This window comes from Chaetomium globosum, genomic scaffold, assembly GCF_000143365.1.
Source record: "Chaetomium globosum CBS 148.51 scaffold_6 genomic scaffold, whole genome shotgun sequence".
NCBI lineage: Eukaryota > Fungi > Ascomycota > Sordariomycetes > Sordariales > Chaetomiaceae > Chaetomium > Chaetomium globosum.
The window spans coordinates 1,968,395-1,980,143 of NT_165981.1; the positions used below are offsets into that span (position 1 = coordinate 1,968,395).

At 55.1% G+C, this 11,749-nt stretch overlaps 1 protein-coding gene across 1 annotated transcript; it reads left to right on the forward strand.

Moving 5' to 3' along the window:
- Nucleotides 1-1,466: 1,466 nt before the first annotated feature.
- On the forward strand, nucleotides 1,467-8,295 carry CHGG_08971 (uncharacterized protein; the record flags this gene model as incomplete). The annotated part of the gene is made up of 4 exons (XM_001226897.1): nucleotides 1,467-1,724; nucleotides 1,846-2,188; nucleotides 2,258-8,199; nucleotides 8,257-8,295. 4 exons carry the CDS (start codon nucleotides 1,467-1,469, stop codon nucleotides 8,293-8,295), a joined length of 6,582 nt encoding a protein of 2,193 aa, XP_001226898.1.
- Nucleotides 8,296-11,749: the final 3,454 nt, after the last annotated feature.

Genomic DNA, 11,749 nt, shown 5'->3' on the forward strand with positions numbered 1-11,749 from the left:
CGATCTCGTTGGCCGCCTGAGCAGAGGTGACGCTGTTCAAGGCCGGCCGCCGTTGAAGGGCGAGGTAAGGTCTGGCTGCAGTCAAAACGTCCATAAACCTTGGAGAAGAAGTAAGGAAAAAAGCGCTCAACCCAGACCCCGTGCCCTCGAGATTTCCGTGTTGCCAAGGTCAGGCTCAGGAAGCGGGACGCGGGAAGACGCACGCGATTGATCCCATGCTGCTGCGAGGGCCGAACCATCGTCCCGAAAGGCTCCTTTTCCGCCCCCAGATTTCGAGATTATTCATGGGTCTTGGAGGCTGGGGTGTACAGTCAGGGGTCCTCGATTGGTTGCTGTTCAGGCCCCGAGGCCAAGGATGGGCAAATGGGGTGCGCTAAGATCAAACAAGCAGCAGTTGGATGCGAGCCTACAGGCTGATCCAACACCATTCTGGGTGAAAGGCATCCAGCAGCGTCAGCCAGCCTGATGTGTGTGCCTGGGATGAATTACGGGTCATCACGGGTCTTGCATTCGAAGCAAGCTTTCCTGTGGATGTGGAGGGAGTTGATCGGCCAGGCGTGGGGCATGAAGATTGTCGTGCAGTGGAGGATGCTGACTTGCTCTGACTTGCTTGGCTGCGTGTCAACAACCTAAAGTCGGGGCAACAAAAGAAAAAGACAAGGCATTTCCCAACTTGGAATGAGGAAGAAGTGCAAAATAGGTAGGTAAGTCGTGGGCTTGGCAACAACTATTTTTCGTAGCTCGGGCGTGCTCATTGATTGTACGGTGATCTGATTGATGATTCAACAATTTCCCTGTCTTTTGGGAACGGTAGAAGGTAGGCGGTCATTGCCCTAGCTTACAATGCACAAAAACTTTGGATGACCCGACAACCTTAAAAAAATTCCATCCATTGTCAAGATGGGAATGCAGAACCTCCTCCTCCATTGATGAGCAACTGCCTTGTGGAAGGAACCTGGAAGTCACGAGTAGGCCAAGAATCTGGCCCGTGCGCACTCTCATGCCCCTCCCCGCAGAGGGCGAACCCGCCAAAATCGACTCGCCAAAATGGCACTGAGAGAAACTCAGCATTCACGTTTCAGCACGGACCACACACAGCCCACCGAGCGGGCCAGCCTGGCTAAGCTCCAGTGACCGACCTATTTCTTTCCATTCGACTTCTGACGGCGAAAAAAGCACTTCCTCACAGCCAGCCCCAGACTACCAATTCAGCAAAGCTCGTGACTATATCGACTGCTCCATCGAATACGGACTGACCGACAGCAACTGCCAGTCCATGTCGCATCTGCAACCCGCCGTCCCAAGCAAGCGCACCGAAGTCATCTCCATCCCTCGCGACCAAGCAAGTCGATCTGTCTCCGAGGCCTCGTCTCCATTCCCGGCCCAATAAAGAAAGAGGAAAGTGACTCTATCCGCCAGGGGATAGTAGTGTCACCCTTCCCTCCTTTTCCTCGCCCCCATAATCCATGGTCGCCCAACCCAGACCGGGAACCTTCTCGCCGAGCCCAGCAGCGCACCCCATCTACACTGGCATCGCCCACTCCCCACATCCTTCTCACGCCGCTGCGCTGAGTGCGGCTGCTAGCCCCAGTACCAGCAGCCCCACCGGGTCCAACTCCTTGACCAAGATCGCAGTCGCCCAGGTCTACCTGCTTCTCAGCACCATCAAGGAGGACAAGGAAGATCCTCACAAGTGGGAGTCGCAACTAGAGTCTCTGCGGAAGGTAATGCAAATTATGGCATGTGGCATGTGGCGTGTGGCATATGGCCTGACGCCCCATTGTCGGGTAGCCCCACCGCATATGATATCCCCAACTCGCTGACATCACTCTTCTCTCGCACTAGCTACTCGATGAACACGGCATGGATGTGTTTACAAAATACTTCGCGCGACTGGTGGCCGCAAATGCCTCTCAGATATTCCCCAGCCTCAACAGATCCGGGGCGGCAAACATGCAGGGGTCGAACCCGGGGAACCATCACATCCTCAAAGCCGAGATGCGAAAGCTGTCGCGAGAATTCCCCCAGGCCAGGAAGATTGCAGAGTCTATCGAAACCGGCAGCGAGGACATCTTCCGCGATTTCGACCTCTCCGGCTTCATGGAACATTTCCAACTAGATGCTTTGGGGAAGACAGTCTTGGCTCTCGCTTTCAAGCTCGGGCCTAGGTCCGATCTGAAGACCAAAGGTGAGCTGTCTACCACCCGCCACTCATGGACCGCTTGCGACCGCTGCTGACAAGTGCCCTTCTCCTCAGCCGATGCCATCCTGTCGACGAACTTCCCGACCTTCGTTAATATTCTGAGCCGGCCAACCGGTGACCCCACTACTGACCTAGAGCCCGATTTCGTCGCCGAGCTCGTCGACCGCTTCATCCAAGTCCACCCCCCGAATTTCAATGCCGCTGCGAAGCGAGAATTGGAACACAAGGTGCAACATAGATATGCCCAGTCTCCTGACGCGAAGCCGCCGCCCTCACAAGTGCTCGCCGCACTCGACCTCGTACGCATGCTGGCCGACAAACCGGTCAACGCGCTGGCCCTCTATATCCATCGCTCCGGTCTAGTATTCACCCGAGATGAGGAGTCGTGTACGGGATATCTTCAAAACCATCCGACGAACGTCCACTTCAGCGAGGAACAGGTATCCGTGTCATTGATGTACACGACCATCAGCCAGACCCCGCGCCACAACCCTTCCGTTCTCGTCGCCTCTCTCAGGCGCATCCTGCCTGACAGCTTCAGGTGGCAAGAGGTGGTGTCGTACTTCGACCACAGCGGGGCTCGGGTCACATCGGCCCAATTTCTACGTCTGTACAACGCCCTGCTACCGATAGCACGGGAGGACAGTGATCGGTTCAACATCCAGCAACTGTGGGGTGGGGAGTGGGAGAACCCCGAAACACAGCTCTCCTTCATTTGCGCTTTCGCATCCCTCAAACCGGAACAGCTCGATGCAACGACCGTCCCCGGGCTAAAGCCGACCTTCACGGTCCAAGAGTACGCGCAGTCCCCTCTTCCGATACAAGAAACGGCAGCCTACGCAGTTAAGCACCCACTGGTCTCTGAGGCGGCCCTCTCTGCCGTCTTCAACGTTGCGCTCCACTCGATGCACGCCTCTCAGAGCATCGAAGCGAAGCGCCTCTTTCAAGACGTCGTTGTGCCCAATTTAGCCATCTTTGTTGTCTCGGCTTTCGGAGTGCCGAAGCCCTGGCCAAGCATGGCCGAGGATACGCTCGTTTCCCTCTTCGATAACTTTCTAACCAGGTCGCCTGAAGCCGACTTCGTCATGGATAGCCTCTGGAGGAGAGACAAGGAGTGGGTCAAGCAGCGGTTAATCGATGCGCACGCCCTGAAGCCCATCAGCCTACCGCTCATCTTTGAGCATGCGGTCCGCCAAAACTGGCTTGACGAGCTCGTCTACTTACCCATCGGCTTCGGACTTGACTTGACTGCCTTGGCCCATGCTGAAGGGTACCTCGATCTACAGCAGTGGGCTCGGCGGAACGCTGACAGGAGCCCCGAAATGGCCAGAGCCCTTCTGCAATTTTTGGTGATCAAGGCGAACTTCGAGCTGCAATACCAGCGGCCCCCGGAAGGCCAACCTCCCGTCAAGGCGAGCACAACGTTGCAAGTCCGAACGGTCCATGCGCTACTGCAAATATTGGAGGAGTTCTTACCCAAGTCGCCGATGCAAGAGCTGATCGTCGTTCAACGAACCTGCATCACTGTGTATCCAAGGCTCATCAACTACGGGGAAGGCTTCGACGACATCATCGACGCGAACGGGCGTGATGGGAACGCACTGCCGCTGGCCGCCAATGCCAAAATGGAAGAACATTACAAGAAGATGTATGGCGATGAGATTCAGGTCCGCAACGTCGTCGAAATCTTGGAGCGGTACAAGCGATCTCGCGACCCCTTGGACCAGGACATCTTCGCGTGCATGATACACGGCCTTTTCGACGAGTACGCGCACTATGTCGACTACCCGCTCGAAGCACTCGCTACCACCGCGGTCCTGTTTGGCGGTATCATATCTCACAAGCTGATTTCTGATCTCCCGCTCCAGATCGGGCTGGGCATGATTCTCGAAGCGGTCCGAGACCACCATCCCGATGAGTCCATGTACAAGTTTGGTTTGCAGGCTCTCATGCAACTTTTCGGTCGCCTGCGTGAGTGGCCAGGTTTCTGTGCGCAGCTCCTCCAAATCCCCGGCCTGCAGGGCACTGAGGCGTGGAAGAAGGCGGAAGAAGTAGCCCAGGAGCACGACGAGGAGCTCGCTCGGTCTCGCAACGGCACCAACCTATCCAATTCAGGGGTTCTCCGCCATGACAGCCTGACAAACGGCAACCTAGAAGACGGCATAGGGTCGGAACAGCACCCACCGCCTTTCGCCTCGGTCAACGTGGACCCGCCTCCGCTGGGCGTTGTCTATGAGGAACCTAGCGAAGACGAGCAAGGGAAGATCCAGTTCGTGCTCAACAACCTAACCGATACCACGTTGCAGTCCATGTTCGAGGATATCCACGAGATGCTAGAAACAAGGCATCAGCAGTGGTTCGCCAGTCACTTGGTCGAAGAGCGGGCGAAGATGCAGCCAAACTACCATCACGTCTACCTTGAACTCGTCAAGCAGTTCAAGGACAAGGCGCTTTGGGCAGAGGTCCAGCGAGAGACCTACATAAGCGTGTCGCGCATGTTGAACTCGGAGCTCACCATGCAGAATTCCACCGAACGGACGCATCTTAAGAACCTCGGCGGTTGGCTCGGACTTTTGACCCTGGCACGCGACAAACCAATCAAGCACAGACATATCGCGTTCAAGCAGCTTCTCATTGAGGCTCATGATACCAAGCGCCTCATCGTCGTCATCCCATTCGTATGCAAAGTCCTGATTCAGGGTGCCTCGTCAAACGTCTTTAAACCGCCCAATCCTTGGCTGATGGATATTATCCATCTCCTGATTGAGCTCTACCACAACGCCGAGCTGAAGTTGAACCTCAAGTTTGAGATTGAAGTTCTTTGCAAGGGTCTCAACCTAGACCACAAAGCCATCGAGCCCTCCGGAGAGATCCTCAATAGGGCTCCCATCGAAGAACTGGGCGACATGCTCGGGCCGGAGGCGCTCGAGAACTTTGAAAGCCTCTCCCTCAATGGCATGCCCGGAGTCAACAGCTCCCTCTCATCTCATCCCGCCTATACCATACCGGATCTTGGTCCAAACCTATCGATTCCTCAGACCGAGGTCGTCAGCGCTGCCAAGCTGCATGACATTGTGCGACAAGCCTTGACGCGCGCGTTGCAGGATATTATCCAGCCCGTCGTTGATCGTTCAGTCACGATTGCGGCGATATCGACGCATCAAATGGTCCGCAAGGACTTCGCCACGGAACCAGATGAGAATAAGGTACGGACATCGGCAATTAATATGGTCAAGTCTACCGCCGGTAGCCTGGCGCTCGTCACGTCCAAGGAGCCGTTGCGCGCGAACCTCGCCAACTACTTGCGTAATCTCTCCGCCGATTTACCCCAGGGGCTGCCCGAGGGCATAATCATGCTGTGTGTCAACTCTAACCTTGACCTGGCCTCGAGCATCATCGAGAAGTGCGCCGAGGAGCGTGCTATTCCGGAGATCGAAGACTTGATGGAGGTTGAACTGGAGGCGCGACGGCGCCATCGGGCCCAACGGCCCTCTGACCCCTACGTCGACCACGGGTTGAGCCGCTGGGCAATGACCATCCCCCACCCCTTCAAGCTACAGCCTAACCTCACCGGCCTCAATGCCGAGCAGATGGCCATCTATGACGATTTCGCTCGCCAGTCAAGGGTGATTCCTGCGGCGACAGGCCCCTCGCACGGGCCATCTGCGTCGGATACTCGGTCTCTGGCGAACGAGGCGCTCGGCGATCAGTACAACACCGTCAGCAACATGCCAACGCCCGCCGAAACGCCATCCATGCCTCTTTTAGGAGTACAACTGCAACACTATCCCCAGACACACGCCGGGCTCGCCAATGGCCGGCAGGCAGGAATCAACCAGGTCGACTCTCGGAGCATTGCCGAGAGGGTCAACAAGCTACTAGAACAGCTGACAGCGGCCGCGACGAACACCACCGAAGATCATTTCGACGAACTTCCCCGGTCGCACCCAGTCCTAGACATCGTCGACGCTCTTGTCCAGCTCATCATCAAGACCCAACAGACCTCAGAGGAGTTTGCCGCCTATGCCGCGAATCAGATCTCTCAGCTCCTCTTCCGCCAACCCGAGGGTGACCTGCTCCTGGAGAGCTTGGTACATGTTCTGGAAACCCTTCGAAAGATTGCCGGCCCCGTTATCAGCGAACAGATCCGCCAGTTATTCCACCAACAACCGGGGCAGTTCTTCCTCAACCTGCCCCTCATTACCGCGTTGCTCCGGACCGACCTTATCGATTGGAGGAGCATCGACGCTGCCACAGCAAAGCTTCTGCAACAGCGCAAGGAAGGGTCGTTGACGTTTTTGGAGCATGTCTTGGACCTTACGCTCCTAACTGACACCCCGCTAGCTCTATTTGCTGACTTTGTGCGAAGTCTGGAGGAGGCATGGACGTGGATCACAGAGGAGCCAGAAGTTCCTGGCGGAGCCCGCTTCAAGGCCAAGGTGCTAGCCCCACCACCAGATCTCCCCGTCGGCTTGAGCAACGAGGAACGAGACGCGATCCAATTGGATCAGATGGATTACGTCTTTGAAGAATGGACTCATCTCTGCAACAACCACTTTGCGACCGAGAAGTCCACTTCCATCTTTGTCCAGCAGCTGCGCTCTCGCCGTCTGGTTAGCAAGCCCGACGACTTCTTCCTCTTCACTCGGCAAGCCCTCGACAAGTCTGTTGAGCGGTTTGACCAAACCTGTTTGTCTGGAGGTAGCGTGACGGAAGGTTACCATGCTATTGAAGCGCTGGTCAAATTGGTCATGGTCTTCGTCAAGTCCCACGAGGACGACGACCAATTGACCGCTGTGTCGTTCTTGGACTCGGCCTTAGCTCTCTGTGTGCTGGTGCTGAACTATCATCACCTCAAGCGCGGGGAGAATTTCAACCAACGGGTCTTCTTCCGGTTCTTCGCGCTCATCATGCACGAGCTGGCGGATTTGGTCGGGCATCTTCCCGAGAGCGACTACCACCAAGCCATCCAAAAGGTTGCGGCACGCCTGTACGACCTCCGACCGGCCGTGTACCCAGGATTCCTCTTTGGTTGGCCGGATCTGCTGACGCACCGTAACTTCATGCCCGTGATCCTACGCCTACCCGATGGAGCGGGATGGGCACCATTCACAAAGCTGCTTACCCAGTTCTTTGAGTATGTGGCCAACCTTCTAAAGCCGCTCGACGTGCCGCCTCTAGGCAAAATCATGTACCAAGGGGTGTTGAGATTGCTGGGCATCCTCCACCACGATTTCCCCGAGTACCTTGCTGCAAACCACGCAGAGCTGTGCCGGAGCCTGCCACCGCACACGACACAAATTACCAATTTCATTCTTGCCGCCACCCCGGCCACGGTTAACAAGCTCCCTGAGCCCCTTCAACCGGGGCTCAAGGTAGACAGGCTTCCCGAGATGAGGGAGCCCTGTTTGACCTTGTTTGACTCGGCCGGCGTACTTCGCGACATTGGGCTGCTCCACATCCTAGAGCACGCGCTGCAAAATGGCCCGTCGGAAGATGCGATTGCCCAGATCAGCCACGCCATCAACAAGGTTGAAGAGGAGGAGACCATGTTCGGTTTCGTCCCGATTCCGGTGAATCGGAAGGTCATCGATGCGGTGGTTGCCCAATTCGCTCACTTTGCCGTCACCCGCGCGGGCACCAAGAGCGAGTCAACCATCTTTGTGTCTGGTGCATCGGACTTCAAGACGCTGCACATGCTCATCAGCGAGATATCTCCCGAAGCGAGATACCATCTCCTCTACAGCATGGTGAACGAGCTAAGGTTCCCGAACGCGTCGACCAACTACTTCAGTCAGGCGCTCCTCGAACTATTTGGGCAGAACATGTCAGACCCGGAGGGGGCGGATATCTGCCAGCAGATCGCGCGCGTCCTGCTCGAGAGGATCATGGGGTTCTTGCCACATCCGTGGGGCGTAATGGTCACCACGCTCGAATTGATCAAGAATGAGAAGTACAACTTCTTTGAGTTGGGATTTATCAAAGCAGTGCCGGAGGTATGTTTCCGTGTCTTGCTTCCTTGTCTACTTGATAGACTAACCATGATGGAATAGGTCGGTCAGCGGTTTGCTGAGCTCATCCGCTCCGCGTAAGCGGGAGATGCAGTCAAACATCGCGACAGAGCGTTGTGATGAGTGTTCAAGGCGGGCACGAAGATGTCCGGATGTATTATGCTGCCACCGGCGAGAACACGGGGAAAGCACCCCAGTCAACGAACGGCCCGAAGGGCGAAAGGGCCGTGGATATGAAAACCAATCAGATGGTCTATGTATTTATATGAAGCCGCCTTGTGTCTAACGCGCGCTTAGACGACGTATAGCATGGGAAGGCGTTATGGGGGGAGAGGGAATTTGTATTCTGCGTTCTATCGATGTGCTTATATGAAACAGGAAGCACAACTCAAGTATCTCGATGATTCGACCAAATCTTTATAATCGACCAAGTATGTGGAGCGAGTTCCGTGTTGCAAACTGGCAAGCAAAGTAGATTTCTGTCCACTGGTATGTCCTGGTAAAACCAACATGTAGCTCATGATTTGTTGGTTTGTTGGTAAGCGGTGTTCCCCCTCAGCTGAAACCTCGTTCTGGTTCCCAAGCCAGCCTCCTCTTTCTTTTTTTTTTCGGATAGCCCCTTTCCCTTGCGTCTTTGCCACCTTTTTTGCTTCTTTAGCGGGGGACCGCGGGGATGAAGAAGCGATCCCCGCCCCCGGACGCCGATCACGAGTTCACAGGATTCCAAAAGGAGGGGAAGAAGCAGCAAAATGACGTCGATATTCAACGAGGCTTGGTTTAGTGAATTTTGAGGGGCCTGGACGCCATCGATCGTGCGTATCCTTGTCCGAAGGCAAGAGTGGCTGGGAATTCCGGCTTGGAGGAGGCGGGGTTTGTTATACTTGTATACTACGTAGTTAGGTAGACATGTCCGAGATGTGGACTGACTTGGATGGCATTTGGGCGTACCGTGACGTGGTGCGAGGAGTTTTGTTTGAATTTTACTTTGGGATACCAGGTTAAGTTATTGTGACACAAGACGGTCCGAGTGTTATGATTCAAAAATGAAATGTGATGAGAATTTGTTTTCCTTCCTGGGGTTCCTCAAGGCGTCAAAGTTCTCATTTAGAACCTAAGCCTAGTAAAATGCGGTAACTAGTCTTTAGAGGTAGTTATGTAGGATAGAAAAGTATTCCTATCTGCTTTGCTGTGGGAACCAATCTCGAGCCAATTACCGAAGGACTTCGTTGACGTAAATATCATTTCAAGTAGTTACACATCGTTTCCAATACTTTACACAATGCGTTGCCCAACCCTCAGGCACCAACCACCCGGATTCGGGAAAGTACAGACATGTGCATTCTATAGTTGTACCAGTTGATAAATGCGCGGGAATGCGGTCGAGGCAAGGGAGACGTCGGGAGAACAAAAAGAGACGGGTCGCATGTAACAATGTCGCTGCTGTATGTATTCGAGCCCAACAAGGTCACACAGTCCCGATAGCTATCGATCGCCGACGGGGCAAACGAAAGATCGACGATTCGCTGCAGCCACCTGGTGAGACAAAACACGCCTCGTGTGCCCCATGTCTTGGGTGGTCTGATCAAGAGTGCTCGACTTGGAGAGGGAGACCCCGCGAAGACAAGACATGCCTTTTACCTGCGACGAAGCATTTTTGTTTGTCGCCGATTCCAGCCTGCGTTTCAGAAAAGGAATGTGAGAGCGGGCGGTGAGCTCCAGTCAAAGTGCCGACGGGATTTCGCTCTTTCTGCCTTCTGCCTGCCGGGCCAACGGCGGGACAGATGAAGGGTCCTGCGCCTAGAAAGGCACCCCAGCCAGGTCCGAGCGGGGACCTTCCCTGGGAATCGGCCGAAAGAAGCAATCAAACGCAATCGACCCCTCATGATTGGCTAACGGTAATCGACAGGATGAAGTAACTGCATCCGAACTAGTGCGGCGGGGAAAGGTGAACGCTGTCAACACATCCAAGTGGGCCGTGGCAACGGCTCGACGGGAACACCAGGAGATTGAGAGCGCGGTTAACGTTTGAACAACAAAAAGTTTATTCGCCTAGTCTGCTGGGCTGCCTACCGAGGTGGCCTCGAACGCCTTCGTCGTTATGCGGTAATTATGAGGAAAACCTTTGTACTAAAATCCGATTCATATTACCTACTACGTATTATACCTATTAAACGGCGATGTGGGCTGCGAAGTGACGTGGAAATCCAACCGTTTTCTTTGTCGCGTGGTGTTTCTGGTGGTCCAGGAAACCAATCCGCTGCCATTTCTTGCTGGGGGTACCTGGGCGGTGAGAGGTTGGTGGGGAAGCTTCCTCGGGAAGGCGTTCGAGGGGCGAACGGGATGTCGAGGACGAATCCCGAAATCCACTTCTCTTCTCTCGGCTCGGAACTTGATTATGCGAGGCTCCTTCACTTCGAGAGAGACCGAGAGAGAAACGGCTTGCAGCGATGTACCCCGGTGTGCCTGTTGGATGTGATCTCGTCCATGGAGGGAGGGGTTCGCAATTTTTTTTTTTTTTTGGAGGCAGGCATCGGGTCACTGCGGGGGAGTGCTGATGTCACCGACTGGCCACAGCGCCGCGCAGGAAAAGGCAATCTGGCAAAAAAGACCACGGTGATGACGGCAAGCGGGAAGCGCGTCTCGCCGCTCATGCCTCGCTGATGGTCGCTCTGACCCTCTTCGCAACGGAATCGATTGGTTCTTTGGGATCAGAACGGGACCCAGAGTCAGAACCTGTCGTGTGTCAACGGGAAAGTTTTTGTGGGCCCGTGCGTGTGGGATGTCCCCGCTCAGCTGAGAGCCTCTCTTGCATGCAGTTGCAGGGAGACAGGGTTTCTTGCCATGCCTGCTCCTCGCCTGCTGGTCAGTCAATCTCTGCATGGGGGTACTCGAGCTGTTGCAGCCACACACATCGGGAGGTTTACTCCAAAAAGTGGATTCATACCGCCTTTTCGGATGGTGAGCCCCTGCCATCCCTGCATAAAAATCGAGTTTTGAGTGGTTCCCGCCGCACCCGTCTGCAAGGCTTGGCAGCCTGGGCTCGGCGCATCGAAGTCGTCGCCCCCTTCTCCCAAGTACGTATCATTCAAACAGTCCTGTGCCAACCCACCTCCCCAATCGGTAAAGCGTAAAAAAAAGTTACGGCTTTCCCTGGCTTCCATGCCTGGGTCCTCCCTCCGTCCCTCCCCCATCTCCGAACCCTCCGTTCGTCTCGCTGTTGTTGTTTTTCGATCTTGCCTTCTTCCCTTGCCTGATCATCTTCTCTCAGCACCTTCGATTGATTTCATTTCCGGCTCGGGTCCTCGTGCGCAAAAAAAGGGTTCTGTTCTGCCGGACTGTTGGTGGTTTCACACGTGCGCCAGAGGTGCATTGGTATTTTTTGACCCTGCTTAGACGTGCTCCTGGCGATCCAGCATCCATCCAAGACCAGCCGCCGCTGTGTATTGCATAGAGGGGAATTTCCGAGCTTCGTCGCAAGCCGCAAATCCGTCGCAGCTTGTCGTGTTCTCTTTTGCTTTTGCGTCCTTGAGCAATC